Source organism: Bufo gargarizans, chromosome 7, assembly GCF_014858855.1.
Source record: "Bufo gargarizans isolate SCDJY-AF-19 chromosome 7, ASM1485885v1, whole genome shotgun sequence".
Classification (NCBI taxonomy): Eukaryota; Metazoa; Chordata; class Amphibia; order Anura; family Bufonidae; genus Bufo; species Bufo gargarizans.
In genome coordinates, this window is record NC_058086.1 from 31,082,329 (window position 1) to 31,100,704 (window position 18,376).

Consider the following 18,376-nt stretch of genomic DNA (forward strand, 5'->3'; position numbering starts at 1 on the left):
GATCCCACAGGACCTGTCCGTCCCTTGTCCAGATTAGACATTAACTACCTCCCCATAACCATATATTATTGGACTCCAGGGCACTTCCTCATTCAATCCTATTTTTATTTTCATTTTACCATTATATTGCAAGGCTACCCAAAGTTGAATGAACCTCTCCTCTGCCTGTGTGCTAGGCCTAAATATATGCCAATGGATTGTTGCAGTGGTGGCTGACGTGAAGCCTCATTCTCTGCTATGACATGCAGACTGATTCTCTGGTGACATGAAGCCAGATTGTCTGTTACGGGACCTCTCTCCTCTGCCTGGGTGCTGGGCCTGAATTTATGACAATGGACTGTTGCAGTGGTGGCTGACGTGAAGCCTGATTCTCTGCTATGACATGCAGACTGATTCTCTGCTGACATGAAGCCAGATCCTCTGTTACGGGACCTCTCTCCTCTGCCTGGGTGCTGGGCCTAAATTTATGAAAATGGACTGTTGCAGTGGTGGGTGACGTGAAGCCTCATTCTCTGCTATGACATGCAGACTGATTCTCTGCTGACATGAAGCCAGATTGTCTGTTACGGGACCTCTCTCCTCTGCCTGGGTGCTGGGCCTAAATATCTGACAATGGACTGTTGCATTGGTGGCTGACGTGAAGCCTGATTCTCTGCTATGATATGAAGACTGATTCTCTGCTGACATGAAGCCAGATTGTCTGTTACGGGACCTCTCTCCTCTGCCTGTGTGCTAGGCCTAAATATATGCCAATGGATTGTTGCAGTGGTGGCTGACGTGAAGCCTGATTCTCTGCTATGACATGCAGACTGATTCTCTGGTGACATGAAGCCAGATCCTCTGTTACGGGACCTCTCTCCTCTGCCTGGGTGCTGGGCCTAAATTTATGAAAATGGACTGTTGCAGTGGTGGGTGACGTGAAGCCTGATTCTCTGCTATGACATGCAGACTGATTCTCTGGTGACATGAAGCCAGATCCTCTGTTACGGGACCTCTCTCCTCTGCCTGGGTGCTGGGCCTAAATTTATGAAAATGGACTGTTGCAGTGGTGGGTGACGTGAAGCCTCATTCTCTGCTATGACATGCAGACTGATTCTCTGCTGACATGAAGCCAGATCGTCTGTTACGGGACCTCTCTCCTCTGCCTGGGTGCTGGGCCTAAATTTATGAAAATGGACTCTTACAGTGGTGGGTGACGTGAAGCCTGATTCTCTGCTATGACATGAAGACTGATTCTCTGCTGACATGAAGCCAGATCCTCTGTTACGGGACCTCTCTCCTCTGCCTGGGTGCTGGGCCTAAATATCTGACAATGGACTGTTGCATTGGTGGCTGACGTGAAGCCTGATTCTCTGCTATGATATGAAGACTGATTCTCTGCTGACATGAAGCCAGATTGTCTGTTACGGGACCTCTCTCCTCTGCCTGTGTGCTAGGCCTAAATATATGCCAATGGATTGTTGCAGTGGTGGCTGACGTGAAGCCTGATTCTCTGCTATGACATGCAGACTGATTCTCTGGTGACATGAAGCCAGATCCTCTGTTACGGGACCTCTCTCCTCTGCCTGGGTGCTGGGCCTAAATTTATGAAAATGGACTGTTGCAGTGGTGGGTGACGTGAAGCCTCATTCTCTGCTATGACATGCAGACTGATTCTCTGCTGACATGAAGCCAGATTGTCTGTTACGGGACCTCTCTCCTCTGCCTGGGTGCTGGGCCTGAATTTATGACAATGGACTGTTGCAGTGGTGGCTGACGTGAAGCCTGATTCTCTGCTATGATATGAAGACTGATTCTCTGCTGACATGAAGCCAGATTGTCTGTTACGGGACCTCTCTCCTCTGCCTGGGTGCCGGGGCCTAAATATCTGAGAATGGACTGTTCCAGTGGTGGGTAACGGGAAGCCAGATTCTCTGCTATGATATGAAGACTGATTCTCTGCTGACATGAAGCCAGATTGTCTGTTACGGGACCTCTCTCCTCTGCCTGGGTGCTGGGCCTAAATTTATGAAAATGGACTCTTACAGTGGTGGGTGACGTGAAGCCTGATTCTCTGCTATGACATGAAGACTGATTCTCTGCTGACATGAAGCCAGATTGTCTGTTACGGGACCTCTCTCCTCTGCCTGGGTGCCGGGGCCTAAATATCTGAGAATGGACTGTTCCAGTGGTGGGTGACGGGAAGCCAGATTCTCTGCTATGGAACCTCTCTCCAATTGATTTTGGTTAATTTTTATTTATTTAATTTTTATTTTAATTAATTTCCCTATCCACATTTGTTTGCAGGGGATTTACCTACATGTTGCTGCCTTTTGCAGCCCTCTAGCCCTTTCCTGGGCTGTTTTACAGCCGTTTTAGTGCCGAAAAGTTCGGGTCCCCATTGACTTCAATGGGGTTCGGGTTCGGGACGAAGTTCGGATCGGGTTCGGATCCCGAACCCGAACATTTCCGGGATGTTCGGCCGAACTTCTCGAACCCGAACATCCAGGTGTTCGCTCAACTCTAATAGGGACCCATCTGCGGAAGCCACCTTGATGCCTGGTAGATGGGCCCGACACGTATGTGAGCTAAGAGCTTCCATTATTCATTTATACTCATTTATAGTTGGTATTGTACCACTTTTATCTAGAATGACCTTGAAATAAAGCATACCTCTAACGTATTAACCCTTTCAACATTGTCCTTCATACAAAACTACTCAAGCTACTAGTGTTTTTACAATCAAACCTAACTGTTGTATGACCACAAATCCTCTAATTCCTAGCTGGCCATAGCTAAAAACCTGCCCTATTATCCCCAGCATCTTTTCTAGTAAAGATGCAGAAAAAACAAAGAAAACACAGCAATATTCTATTAGTCAGGTGTGCAAGCTAACTACCACGTAAAGGCATGAGAAGCAGCATCCCCCCAAAAGATAATACTTTGCACACTGAGACATTCAAGACCAGCCCTCTACCCAAAAGAACTTGAGTCCCTCATAGCTGTTTTTAATGGGTAAAAATGGCCTTTGGGGGTGCTGTTCAGTATTTTGTTTATCATTAGGGGAACAAAAATTTTCAAATTATTTTTGGATGCCAGGCACTCTACTCTCACTTTCTAGGATGTGTGCATAGAAACTTTTATTCTTCTATTATGCTAGCATTACACACGATAGCCTCTCTTTCGGCATGTAAACTAAGCATATCTTCTAAGCACAATCAAATGAGAAAAATCAGCCTGGTTTTACAGAAGAAACCCTAATTTAACCATAATTGATAATTTAGCCATTGTTGATATGCTGTGCTGTTTACTATTTTTCATAAGTCATGCTCCTATGTTAGGTAAATGTTCTGCATTGTCAACACAATTGTCCTGTCCATATAGTACAAAGTAGTACAAAGTACCATATAATCATCTTACATAGACATTGGTCAATAGTCACCAGAAAATGGCCAATCCCTTAACAATTACCCTGAAATGACTGTATGTTGTGTATGCAAAATCAGTAATTATTATGCAACTCTTAGCAGGTTGATAAACTCAGTTAGTCATTAACAACTGGATGGTAATCAATGTGTAGAAAAGTTATACTTCATCTGAACGACATGCATTCTTCTCCAGGAACAATGGACAATGCCACAGAGGCCCCGTCTACTCAGCCTAGATATGCCACTTTTGAGGTCCCTGATATAATTGTCGTTGGGGTTTATTTTGTCTTTGTCCTTGCAGTTGGAATATGGGTAAGTCCATAAGTGGTAACATGTTATCGCTAACATCTTGCTGTGTAGGCTACCAATTCTTTAAGAACCATTCACTAAGATTGGGTGCAGACTTTGAAATGTAATTGCAAATCAACTGTTTGGGTTGCTAATTCTTTAAAGGGAGTCCTCGGTTCAATTCCAATTAAGGGCAACATCTGCATTCATGTCTACAGATTGTACCCAAGTCTAGTGTTAGTGGAGTCTGTCACCAGGGAGTTCACTGTTCAACCAGACACCATGCCTTGTAGGGCTAGCTCAGCTGAATGTAATGATTAGGGATGAGCGAACTCGAACTGTATAGTTCGGGTTCGTACCGAATTTTGGGGTGTCCGTGACACGGACCCGAACCCGGACATTTTCGTAAAAGTCCGGGTTCGGGTTCGGTGTTCGTCGCTTTCTTGGCGCTTTTGTGACGCTTTCTTGGCGCTTTTTGAAAGGCTGCAAAGCAGCCAATCAACAAGCGTCATACTACTTGCCCCAAGAGGCCATCACAGCCATGCCTACTATTGGCATGGCTGTGATTGGCCAGAGCACCATGTGACCCAGCCTCTATTTAAGCTGGAGTCACATAGCGCCGCCCGTCACTCTGCTCTGATTAGCGTAGGGAGAGGTTGCGGCTGCGACAGTAGGGCGAGATTAGGCAGATTAACTCCTCCAAAGGACTTGATTAACTGATCGATCTGCAGCTGTGGATCATTGAGCTGCTGATCCTCAATTGCTCACTGTTTTTAGGCTGCCCAGACCGTTTGTCAGTCACATTTTTCTGGGGTGATCGGCGGCCATTTTGTGTCTTGTGGTGCGCCAGCACAAGCTGCGACCAAGTGCATTTAACCCTCAATGGTGTGGTTGTTTTTTGGCTAAAGCCTACATCAGGGTGAAGCTGTCACACCAAGTGCATTTAACCAGCAATAGTCTGTTCATTTTTGGCCATATACAAAATCAGGGGCAAGCTGCGCCTGTCACCAAGTGCATTTAACCCTCAATGGTGTGGTTGTTTTTTGGCTAAAGCCTACATCAGGGTGAAGCTGTCACACCAAGTGCATTTAACCAGCAATAGTCTGTTCATTTTTTGGCCATATACAAAATCAGGGGCAAGCTGCGCCTGTCACCAAGTGCATTTAACCCTCAATGGTGTGGTTGTTTTTTGGCTAAAGCCTACATCAGGGTGAAGCTGTCACACCAAGTGCATTTAACCAGCAATAGTCTGTTCATTTTTTGGCCATATACAAAATCAGGGGCAAGCTGCGCCTGTCACCAAGTGCATTTAACCCTCAATGGTGTGGTTGTTTTTTGGCTAAAGCCTACATCAGGGTGAAGCTGTCACACCAAGTGCATTTAACCAGCAATAGTCTGTTCATTTTTTGGCCATATACAAAATCAGGGGCAAGCTGCGCCTGTCACCAAGTGCATTTAACCCTCAATGGTGTGGTTGTTTTCTGGCTAAAGCCTACATCAGGGTGAAGCTGTCACACCAAGTGCATTTAACCAGCAATAGTCTGTTTATTTTTTGGCCATATACTACATCAGGGGCAAGCTGCGCCCGTCACCAAGTGCATTTAACCCTCAGTAGTGTGGTTGGTCAAGCTGTGACACCAAGTGCATTTAACCAGCAATAGTCTGTTCATTTTTTGGCCATATACTACATCAGGGGCAAGCTGCGCCCGTCACCAAGTGCATTTAACCAGCAATAGTGTGGTTATTTTTTGGCCATATCCCAGTCTAATTCTGTCACTAAATCCATACCGGTCACCCAGCGCCTAAATACTAGGCCTCAAATTTATATCCCGCTAAATCTCTCGTTACCGCTGTCCTGTTGTAGCTGGGAAAGTTATTTAGTGTCCGTCAAAGCACATTTTTTGTTCTGGGTTGAAGTACAATTCCCAATTTAGCAATTTCATAATTTAGTGGTTTCTGCTATATCAGAGCTATTTGAAATCTATCCCTAAAAGGGTATATAATATTCAAGGTGCACATTGGGTCATTCAGAATAACTTCACACACACCCGCTACTGTGTATTTTCAAGTCTAATTCTGTCACTAAACCCATACCTGTCACCCAGCGCCTAAATACTAGGCCTCAAATTTATATCCTGCTAAATCTCTCGTTACCGCTGTCCTGTTGTAGCTGGGAAAGTTATTTAGTGTCCGTCAAAGCACATCTTTTGTTCTGGGTTGAAGTACAATTCCCAATTTAGCAATTTCATAATTTAGTGGTTTCTGCTATATCAGAGCTATTTGAAATCTATCCCTAAAAGGGTATATAATATTCAAGGTGCACATTGGGTCATTCAGAATAACTTCACACACACCCGCTACTGTGTATTTTCAAGTCTAATTCTGTCACTAAACCCATACCTGTCACCCAGCGCCTAAATACTAGGCCTCAAATTTATATCCTGCTAAATCTCTCGTTACCGCTGTCCTGTTGTAGCTGGGAAAGTTATTTAGTGTCCGTCAAAGCACATTTTTTGTTCTGGGTTGAAATACAATTCCCAATTTAGCAATTTCATAATTTAGTGGTTTCTGCTATATCAGAGCTATTTGAAATCTATCCCTAAAAGGGTAGATCATATTGAAGGTGCACATAGGGTCATTCAGAATAACTTCACACACACCCGCTACTGTGTATTTCCAAGTCTAATTCTGTCACTAAACCCATACCTGTCACCCAGCGCCTAAATACTAGGCCTCAAATTTATATCCCGCTAAATCTCTCGTTACCGCTGTCCTGTTGTAGCTGGGAAAGTTATTTAGTGTCCGTCAAAGCACATTTTTTGTTCTGGGTTGAAGTACAATTCCCAATTTAGCAATTTCATAATTTAGTGGTTTCTGCTATATCAGAGCTATTTGAAATCTATCCCTAAAAGGGTATATAATATTCAAGGTGCACATTGGGTCATTCAGAATAACTTCACACACACCCGCTACTGTGTATTTCCAAGTCTAATTCTGTCACTAAACCCATACCTGTCACCCAGCGCCTAAATACTAGGCCTCAAATTTATATCCTGCTAAATCTCTCGTTACCGCTGTACTGTTGTTGCTTGGAAAGATATTTAGTGTCCGTCAAAGCACATTTTTTGTTCTGGGTTGAAGTACAATTCCCAATTTAGCAATTTCATAATTTAGTGGTTTCTGCTATATCAGAGCTATTTGAAATCTATCCCTAAAAGGGTATATAATATTCAAGGTGCACATTGGGTCATTCAGAATAACTTCACACACACCCGCTACTGTGTATTTTCAAGTCTAATTCTGTCACTAAACCCATACCTGTCACCCAGCGCCTAAATACTAGGCCTCAAATTTATATCCTGCTAAATCTCTCGTTACCGCTGTCCTGTTGTAGCTGGGAAAGTTATTTAGTGTCCGTCAAAGCACATTTTTTCTTCTGGGTTGAAATACAATTCCCAATTTAGCAATTTCATAATTTAGTGGTTTCTGCTATATCAGAGCTATTTGAAATCTATCCCTAAAAGGGTAGATCATATTGAAGGTGCACATAGGGTCATTCAGAATAACTTCACACACACCCGCTACTGTGTATTTCCAAGTCTAATTCTGTCACTAAACCCATACCTGTCACCCAGCGCCTAAATACTAGGCCTCAAATTTATATCCCGCTAAATCTCTCGTTACCGCTGTCCTGTTGTAGCTGGGAAAGTTATTTAGTGTCCGTCAAAGCACATTTTTTGTTCTGGGTTGAAGTACAATTCCCAATTTAGCAATTTCATAATTTAGTGGTTTCTGCTATATCAGAGCTATTTGAAATCTATCCCTAAAAGGGTATATAATATTCAAGGTGCACATTGGGTCATTCAGAATAACTTCACACACACCCGCTACTGTGTATTTCCAAGTCTAATTCTGTCACTAAACCCATACCTGTCACCCAGCGCCTAAATACTAGGCCTCAAATTTATATCCTGCTAAATCTCTCGTTACCGCTGTACTGTTGTTGCTTGGAAAGATATTTAGTGTCCGTCAAAGCACATTTTTTGTTCTGGGTTGAAGTACAATTCCCAATTTAGCAATTTCATAATTTAGTGGTTTCTGCTATATCAGAGCTATTTGAAATCTATCCCTAAAAGGGTATATAATATTCAAGGTGCACATTGGGTCATTCAGAATAACTTCACACACACCCGCTACTGTGTATTTCCAAGTCTAATTCTGTCACTAAACCCATACCTGTCACCCAGCGCCTAAATACTAGGCCTCAAATTTATATCCTGCTAAATCTCTCGTTACCGCTGTACTGTTGTTGCTTGGAAAGATATTTAGTGTCCGTCAAAGCACATTTTTTGTTCTGGGTTGAAGTACAATTCCCAATTTAGCAATTTCATAATTTAGTGGTTTCTGCTATATCAGAGCTATTTGAAATCTATCCCTAAAAGGGTATATAATATTCAAGGTGCACATTGGGTCATTCAGAATAACTTCACACACACCCGCTACTGTGTATTTCCAAGTCTAATTCTGTCACTAAACCCATACCTGTCACCCAGCGCCTAAATACTAGGCCTCAAATTTATATCCTGCTAAATCTCTCGTTACCGCTGTACTGTTGTTGCTGGGCAAGATATTTAGTGTCCGTCAAAGCACATTTTTTGTTCTGGGTTGAAATACAATTCCCAATTTAGCAATTTCATAATTTAGTGGTTTCTGCTATATCAGAGCTATTTGAAATCTATCCCTAAAAGGGTATATAATATTCAAGGTGCACATTGGGTCATTCAGAATAACTTCACACACACCCGCTACTGTGTATTTCCAAGTCTAATTCTGTCACTAAACCCATACCTGTCACCCAGCGCCTAAATACTAGGCCTCAAATTTATATCCTGCTAAATCTCTCGTTACCGCTGTACTGTTGTTGCTGGGCAAGATATTTAGTGTCCGTCAAAGCACATTTTTTGTTCTGGGTTGAAATACAATTCCCAATTTAGCAATTTCATAATTTAGTGGTTTCTGCTATATCAGAGCTATTTGAAATCTATCCCTAAAAGGGTATATAATATTCAAGGTGCACATTGGGTCATTCAGAATAACTTCACACACACCCGCTACTGTGTATTTCCAAGTCTAATTCTGTCACTAAACCCATACCTGTCACCCAGCGCCTAAATACTAGGCCTCAAATTTATATCCTGCTAAATCTCTCGTTACCGCTGTACTGTTGTTGCTGGGCAAGATATTTAGTGTCCGTCAAAGCACATTTTTTGTTCTGGGTTGAAATACAATTCCCAATTTAGCAATTTCATAATTTAGTGGTTCCTGCTATATCAGAGCTATTTGAAATCTATCCCAAAAAGGGTATATAATATTCAAGGTGCACATAGGGTCATTCAGAATAACTTCACACACACGCTTCTGTGCATTTCCAAGTCTAATTCTGTCACTAAATCCATACCGGTCACCCAGCGCCTAAATACTAGGCCTCAAATTTATATCCCGCTGAATTTGAATACAATACATTGGGCCAAATAATATATTTGTTGTTGTGGTGAACCATAACAATGAGAAAAACATCTAGTAAGGGACGCGGACGTGGACATGGTCGTGGTGGTGTTAGTGGACCCTCTGGTGCTGGGAGAGGACGTGGCCGTTCTGCCACATCCACACGTCCTAGTGTACCAACTACCTCAGGTCCCAGTAGCCGCCAGAATTTACAGCGATATATGGTGGGGCCCAATGCCGTTCTAAGGATGGTAAGGCCTGAGCAGGTACAGGCATTAGTCAATTGGGTGGCCGACAGTGGATCCAGCACGTTCACATTATCTCCCACCCAGTCTTCTGCAGAAAGCGCACAGATGGCGCCTGAAAACCAACCCCATCAGTCTGTCACATCACCCCCATGCATACCAGGGAAACTGTCTCAGCCTCAAGTTATGCAGCAGTCTCTTATGCTGTTTGAAGACTCCGCTGGCAGGGTTTCCCAAGGGCATCCACCTAGCCCTTCCCCAGCGGTGAAAGACATAGAATGCACTGACGCACAACCACTTATGTTTCCTGATGATGAGGACATGGGAATACCACCTCAGCATGTCTCTGATGATGACGAAACACAGGTGCCAACTGCTGCGTCTTTCTGCAGTGTGCAGACTGAACAGGAGGTCAGGGATCAAGACTGGGTGGAAGACGATGCAGGGGACGATGAGGTCCTAGACCCCACATGGAATGAAGGTCGTGCCACTGACTTTCACAGTTCGGAGGAAGAGGCAGTGGTGAGACCGAGCCAACAGCGTAGCAAAAGAGGGAGCAGTGGGCAAAAGCAGAACACCCGCCGCCAAGAGACTCCGCCTGCTACTGACCGCCGCCATCTGGGACCGAGCACCCCAAAGGCAGCTTCAAGGAGTTCCCTGGCATGGCACTTCTTCAAACAATGTGCTGACGACAAGACCCGAGTGGTTTGCACGCTGTGCCATCAGAGCCTGAAGCGAGGCATTAACGTTCTGAACCTGAGCACAACCTGCATGACCAGGCACCTGCATGCAAAGCATGAACTGCAGTGGAGTAAACACCTTAAAACCAAGGAAGTCACTCAGGCTCCCCCTGCTACCTCTTCTGCTGCTGCCGCCTCGGCCTATTCTGCTGCTGCCGCCTCGGCCTCTTCCTCCGCCTCTGGAGGAACGTTGGCACCTGCCGCCCAGCAAACAGGGGATGTACCACCAACACCACCACCACCACCTCCGTCACCAAGCGTCTCAACCATGTCACACGCCAGCGTTCAGCTCTCCATCTCACAAACATTTGATAGAAAGCGTAAATTCCCACCTAGCCACCCTCGATCCCTGGCCCTGAATGCCAGCATTTCTAAACTACTGGCCTATGAAATGCTGTCATTTAGGCTGGTGGACACAGACAGCTTCAAACAGCTCATGTCGCTTGCTGTCCCACAGTATGTTGTTCCCAGCCGGCACTACTTCTCCAAGAGAGCCGTGCCTTCCCTGCACAACCAAGTATCCGATAAAATCAAGTGTGCACTGCGCAACGCCATCTGTAGCAAGGTCCACCTAACCACAGATACGTGGACCAGTAAGCACGGCCAGGGACGCTATATCTCCCTAACTGCACACTGGGTAAATGTAGTGGCAGCTGGGCCCCAGGCGGAGAGCTGTTTGGCGCACGTCCTTCCGCCGCCAAGGATCGCAGGGCAACATTCTTTGCCTCCTGTTGCCACCTCCTCCTTCTCGGCTTCCTCCTCCTCTTCTTCCACCTGCTCATCCAGTCAGCCACACACCTTCACCACCAACTTCAGCACAGCCCGGGGTAAACGTCAGCAGGCCATTCTGAAACTCATATGTTTGGGGGACAGGCCCCACACCGCACAGGAGTTGTGGCGGGGTATTGAACAACAGACCGACGAGTGGTTGCTGCCGGTGAGCCTCAAGCCCGGCCTGGTGGTGTGTGATAATGGGCGAAATCTCGTTGCAGCTCTGGGACTAGCCAATTTGACGCACATCCCTTGCTTGGCGCATGTGCTGAATTTGGTGGTGCAGAAGTTCATTCACAACTACCCCGACATGTCAGAGCTGCTGCATAAAGTGCGGGCCGTCTGTTCGCGCTTCCGGCGTTCACATCCTGCCGCTGCTCGCCTGTCTGCGCTACAGCGTAACTTCGGCCTTCCCGCTCACCGCCTCATATGCGACGTGCCCACCAGGTGGAACTCCACCTTGCACATGCTGGACAGACTGTGCGAGCAGCAGCAGGCCATAGTGGAGTTTCAGCTGCAGCACGCACGGGTCAGTCGCACTACAGAACAGCACCACTTCACCACCAATGACTGGGCCTCCATGCGAGACCTGTGTGCCCTGTTGCGCTGTTTCGAGTACTCCACCAACATGGCCAGTGGCGATGACACCGTTATCAGCGTTACAATACCACTTCTATGTCTCCTTGAGAAAACACTTAGGGCGATGATGGAAGAGGAGGTGGCCCAGGAGGAGGAGGAGGAGGAGGAAGAGGGGTCATTTTTAGCACTTTCAGGCCAGTCTCTTCGAAGTGACTCAGAGGGAGGTTTTTGGCAACAGCAGAGGCCAGGTACAAATGTGGCCAGCCAGGGCCCACTACTGGAGGACGAGGAGGACGAGGATGAGGAGGAGGTGGAGGAGGATGAGGATGAAGCATGGTCACAGCGGGGTGGCACCCAACGCAGCTCGGGTCCATCACTGGTGCGTGGCTGGGGGGAAAGGCAGGACGATGACGATACGCCTCCCACAGAGGACAGCTTGTCCTTACCCCTGGGCAGCCTGGCACACATGAGCGACTACATGCTGCAGTGCCTGCGCAACGACAGCAGAGTTGCCCACATTTTAACCTGTGCGGACTACTGGGTTGCCACCCTGCTGGATCCACGCTACAAAGACAATGTGCCCACCTTACTTCCTGCACTGGAGCGTGATAGGAAGATGCGCGAGTACAAGCGCACGTTGGTAGACGCGCTACTGAGAGCATTCCCAAATGTCACAGGGGAACAAGTGGAAGCCCAAGGCCAAGGCAGAGGAGGAGCAAGAGGTCGCCAAGGCAGCTGTGTCACGGCCAGCTCCTCTGAGGGCAGGGTTAGCATGGCAGAGATGTGGAAAACTTTTGTCAACACGCCACAGCTAACTGCACCACCACCTGATACGCAACGTGTTAGCAGGAGGCAACATTTCACTAACATGGTGGAACAGTACGTGTGCACACCCCTCCACGTACTGACTGATGGTTCGGCCCCATTCAACTTCTGGGTCTCTAAATTGTCCACGTGGCCAGAGCTAGCCTTTTATGCCTTGGAGGTGCTGGCCTGCCCGGCAGCCAGCGTTTTGTCTGAACGTGTATTCAGCACGGCAGGGGGCGTCATTACAGACAAACGCAGCCGCCTGTCTACAGCCAATGTGGACAAGCTGACGTTCATAAAAATTAACCAGGCATGGATCCCACAGGACCTGTCCGTCCCTTGTCCAGATTAGACATTAACTACCTCCCCATAACCATATATTATTGGACTCCAGGGCACTTCCTCATTCAATCCTATTTTTATTTTCATTTTACCATTATATTGCAAGGCTACCCAAAGTTGAATGAACCTCTCCTCTGCCTGGGTGCTGGGCCTGAATTTATGACAATGGACTGTTGCAGTGGTGGCTGACGTGAAGCCTGATTCTCTGCTATGACATGCAGACTAATTCTCTGCTGACATGAAGCCAGATTGTCTGTTACGGGACCTCTCTCCTCTGCCTGGGTGCTGGGCCTAAATTTATGAAAATGGACTCTTACAGTGGTGGGTGACGTGAAGCCTGATTCTCTGCTATGACATGAAGACTGATTCTCTGCTGACATGAAGCCAGATCCTCTGTTACGGGACCTCTCTCCTCTGCCTGGGTGCTGGGCCTAAATATCTGACAATGGACTGTTGCATTGGTGGCTGACGTGAAGCCTGATTCTCTGCTATGATATGAAGACTGATTCTCTGCTGACATGAAGCCAGATTGTCTGTTACGGGACCTCTCTCCTCTGCCTGTGTGCTAGGCCTAAATATATGCCAATGGATTGTTGCAGTGGTGGCTGACGTGAAGCCTGATTCTCTGCTATGACATGCAGACTGATTCTCTGGTGACATGAAGCCAGATCCTCTGTTACGGGACCTCTCTCCTCTGCCTGGGTGCTGGGCCTAAATTTATGAAAATGGACTGTTGCAGTGGTGGGTGACGTGAAGCCTGATTCTCTGCTATGACATGCAGACTGATTCTCTGGTGACATGAAGCCAGATCCTCTGTTACGGGACCTCTCTCCTCTGCCTGGGTGCTGGGCCTAAATTTATGAAAATGGACTGTTGCAGTGGTGGGTGACGTGAAGCCTCATTCTCTGCTATGACATGCAGACTGATTCTCTGCTGACATGAAGCCAGATCGTCTGTTACGGGACCTCTCTCCTCTGCCTGGGTGCTGGGCCTAAATTTATGAAAATGGACTCTTACAGTGGTGGGTGACGTGAAGCCTGATTCTCTGCTATGACATGAAGACTGATTCTCTGCTGACATGAAGCCAGATCCTCTGTTACGGGACCTCTCTCCTCTGCCTGGGTGCTGGGCCTAAATATCTGACAATGGACTGTTGCATTGGTGGCTGACGTGAAGCCTGATTCTCTGCTATGATATGAAGACTGATTCTCTGCTGACATGAAGCCAGATTGTCTGTTACGGGACCTCTCTCCTCTGCCTGTGTGCTAGGCCTAAATATATGCCAATGGATTGTTGCAGTGGTGGCTGACGTGAAGCCTGATTCTCTGCTATGACATGCAGACTGATTCTCTGGTGACATGAAGCCAGATCCTCTGTTACGGGACCTCTCTCCTCTGCCTGGGTGCTGGGCCTAAATTTATGAAAATGGACTGTTGCAGTGGTGGGTGACGTGAAGCCTGATTCTCTGCTATGACATGCAGACTGATTCTCTGGTGACATGAAGCCAGATCCTCTGTTACGGGACCTCTCTCCTCTGCCTGGGTGCTGGGCCTAAATTTATGAAAATGGACTGTTGCAGTGGTGGGTGACGTGAAGCCTCATTCTCTGCTATGACATGCAGACTGATTCTCTGCTGACATGAAGCCAGATTGTCTGTTACGGGACCTCTCTCCTCTGCCTGGGTGCTGGGCCTGAATTTATGACAATGGACTGTTGCAGTGGTGGCTGACGTGAAGCCTGATTCTCTGCTATGATATGAAGACTGATTCTCTGCTGACATGAAGCCAGATTGTCTGTTACGGGACCTCTCTCCTCTGCCTGGGTGCCGGGGCCTAAATATCTGAGAATGGACTGTTCCAGTGGTGGGTGACGGGAAGCCAGATTCTCTGCTATGGAACCTCTCTCCAATTGATTTTGGTTAATTTTTATTTATTTAATTTTTATTTTTATTAATTTCCCTATCCACATTTGTTTGCAGGGGATTTACCTACATGTTGCTGCCTTTTGCAGCCCTCTAGCCCTTTCCTGGGCTGTTTTACAGCCGTTTTAGTGCCGAAAAGTTCGGGTCCCCATTGACTTCAATGGGGTTCGGGTTCGGGACGAAGTTCGGATCGGGTTCGGATCCCGAACCCGAACATTTCCGGGATGTTCGGCCGAACTTCTCGAACCCGAACATCCAGGTGTTCGCTCAACTCTAGTAATGATACCTTTCACTTAGAGATACGTTCCTTGATTATTTTTATAGTACTTTTATTGTACACGCATATGAGGAGTTAGGTGCATCCAGGGCAGGCTCAAATCACTCTGTAGACTCTTGCTCCTCCTGCATTCTGTGCCAGCCACTGCTTTTCTTTCCTAACTGACAGAACAAGGTTTCTGCATAGTCATCTTATGTTGCCCTCTCTATCAAGAAGGAGAGAATGGCAGAGAAAGCAGGAGGAGCAAGGATGAACAGAGTAATTTGTGCCTGGCCTCTGTGCACTTAACTGCTCATTTACCTTAAAATAAGGGAAAATCCCCTCCTAAGACAAGGGGGCACTGCCTCGTCTGGAGAAAAAAAAGTTCAGTCTCCAGAGGTGACAAGGCTTCTTTACCATGAGAGCTGTGAATCTGTGAAATAGTCACCTCAGGATATGGTCATAGTGTTCAACTGGGATTGCTGGTAAAAGGAGACTGTACCAGTTGCTTCTAGAGACAAAAAGAAGCATGGTCTCTTTGAACTTTTGTTGACTCTATAAAAGAGCAATGCATTTTGGAACTGAACCAATCCCTTCTTCAGGAATTGCAGAATGCTGAAGTTTAATGCCTGCAGAAGAGACTGGTCCTGTCCAGAAAGTCGTTTCTCCTTTACACTGTCAATAATAGTTATCAAGAAACCACATTTCTAGACCTTTCTTTACCAGAAACACCTGGTAAAGTCCCCTTTTCCCAGTAATCAAAGTTGAACTATACTGGTTCTACTGGTGTTCCCAGTTTGGACCTCGGGGTGTAGCCATAAATATTTGCACACCTACAGGGGTGTTGTGCTCTGAGCACACCTCCATGAGGTGACAATATCCAATTGCATGCTCGTTTACAAATTTTTGGGGATGGTTGCGCCATTGCGTGTCTTTTTCCAATATAACTACAGAAGGAACAGCTTAGAAGATTTCTTAAAAATAAACATTAACATTACATAATTGTATAGAATTCTACACCTTTGGTTCCTACTCCCTTTCCCTTAATTTCCATCTCCTCCTATCTTTTGGTTGAACTTGTTGCACTTGTTTTTTTTTTTTAACTGTACTATGTAACTATTTAATTACATCCTAGATGATAAATACTGAATTGTCTTCCATGACCACCTGTAATGTGTAGAGCAGGAATCAGTAACCTTCGGCACTTCAGCTGTTGTGAAACTACAACTCCCAGCATGCAAACATGCTCGGCTGTTCTTCTAACTCCCGTAGAAGTAAATGAAACATTAGTTTCTAAACAGCTGGAGTGCCAGAGTTTGCTGATCCCGGGTATAGAGTATTCTCTTTTTTTAACACAATATCTGCAGAATACATCTATCATTACATATAATATAAAAGGTCAGTAGGAAGAGCATTAAAAACACATGGCTTATGGGAATTCCTTAGTATGTGAATCTATAAAATGTAGACCTGGAACTAATAGTGCACTGACCAATTTTTCCATGTTTTACAGTCCTCTGTCCGTGCAAGTCGGGGAACAGTAGGAGGATATTTCCTAGCCGGAAGAACAATGACCTGGTGGTCTGTAAGGAATAATAACAAAACATATTGGCTTATACTATGAATAAGGGATGACATTCTGTATTTATGTGCATTTTTCCTCTATTGATGTGAATCATCAATAGGAAACATAATCCTGCCTGCTGTTTTGGTTCTAACAAATATATTTATTAAGAGTCACTTAAAAAGCGTTGGCCAGTTCAGAAAATTGTTTGCCACAGTCAGCTATCTATCACACTAAATAATCAATTTTTTAGTGCCTACAGCCAGTGTTGAGTGAATCAAAGCATTCGAAGTTGAATTCAACCAGAAGTTTAGGAAATATTTGATTCGCAATGAATCTGAATTTTATGGTGCTTTGTGGCAACGAATCGATTTTTTCCTAAAATGGCAGCGACATGTGTTACACAGTAGAAGTAAGAAGCCCAGTAACAAGAGATCACCCATAATGAAGTGCAGCCAGCCAATCAGCAGTTAGTCAGAACCTGTGATGTCAAAGCCCTATAAAAATCCTAATCCGACCTGGTCTCAGTCATTTTACAGTGAACTGAGCATAGTGAGAGATGTGACTTGTGCTAGGGACAGTGTTTATCAAAGCTTTAATTGTAGAATCTTGGATAGGGAGAGTGCAAGTGAGTGTAATTTAACTGTTATTGGGGTGCCCACTTTGTTAAATAGATAAGCAAGTCCATTAGGCCTTGATTTTCAAATTGGGGTGAATAACCTTTCAAACAAGCTTTCAATTAGGGTGAATATTTTTACTAAAATCGGGTTCAATAAGCTGTCTAATACTACTGTTATTCGGGTGTCCACATTGACATTGAATAACTTGTTTTACATATGCAGTTACTGTACAGTATGTCCAACAGATAGGTGCCAGGGCCCTCAGAAGGAACGGGCAGTGGCAAAAATCTGGAGCCGAGTCTAAGTGGAACCAAAAGAAAGGGGGTGGGGGTAGTAGAAGAAGCTGCAGCAACAGGCCACAGCTGCCAGTGTCATCCAGCAGTTGTGTTTTGACCAACAATCCAGCTGTCCTTGAATGGTTGACTCGGTCTTCACAATTATCTCAACTGACATCAGACATCCACAGCCAAGAGTCAGAGGGTTCCTCTGACACCACACTTAGCTGGCATGGCCCAGGAACAAGCAGTGTTCCCATACCTGTCCTGAACATGCCTCTTTTTTTTCTGCTCCTTCTGCTCGAGAAGTACTGCCGGCTTTGCTTCACTTTTCAGCGAGGACGAGCTAATTGAAGACAGTCAGCAGCTTCTGCCCAGCCCAGATTTGGAGGAGAGGTCTGCTGCTTTCTCCTGTAGGTGTGCAAGTAGCGATAATGACAGTCACTTGGGAGTAGGTGTTGTGAGCAGTTAGGGATGCGGCCATAAAACTAGTGAGGGTGATATAAGTGAGGAGCAGACAGTAGTGGATGATGATGTAACTGATCACACGTGGGAGCCAGGTGAAAAGGGGGCTTCATCATCATCATCATCATCAGGGGGTGAGGGTGGCAGTATCACGATCGGCGTGACTATCACATACGTGACACAGAGGGAGGGAAAGAGGAAGGCCCTGCCCAAGTGAGAGGGAAGGTGGTGACCCCTGACTCACCTTGCGGCTGGCACCTGGCTACCCTGACGTCCCTAGACGGGTTCCTCACCCGTACGCCGATCACGTGCCTAAAACCCTGGCTTTCCCTAAGATGAGCCCTAGATAGTGAACAGGGCGGTGGGAACACTAGTCCGCACCACTAGCTCTAAAGGAAAACACCAAGGGGAGGACAGACAATACAGACTCAACATATAATCCCAGGTGGGCGACAACAGGAGACAACAAAAAGCCCAACAGGGAACCGGAGGGTAGCACTCTGGAACAACAACCAGGATTCACAGCTCCAGGGCGACTCGGTCAGAGTCATCATATATGAGACCCAAAGCCCCAAAAAATCCCTCCACTGA

General features: G+C 46.0%; 1 protein-coding gene across 1 annotated transcript in view; it reads left to right on the forward strand.

Moving 5' to 3' along the window:
* Nucleotides 1-3,584: 3,584 nt before the first annotated feature.
* The window catches only part of LOC122944134 (sodium/glucose cotransporter 4-like), a 101,462-nt gene continuing 86,670 nt past the window's right edge, over nucleotides 3,585-18,376 (forward strand). The window contains exons 1-2 of the mRNA XM_044302364.1: nucleotides 3,585-3,719; nucleotides 16,375-16,446. Coding sequence (XP_044158299.1) covers nucleotides 3,585-3,719; nucleotides 16,375-16,446 — 207 coding nt within the window. The remainder of the gene's footprint in view (nucleotides 3,720-16,374; nucleotides 16,447-18,376) is intronic.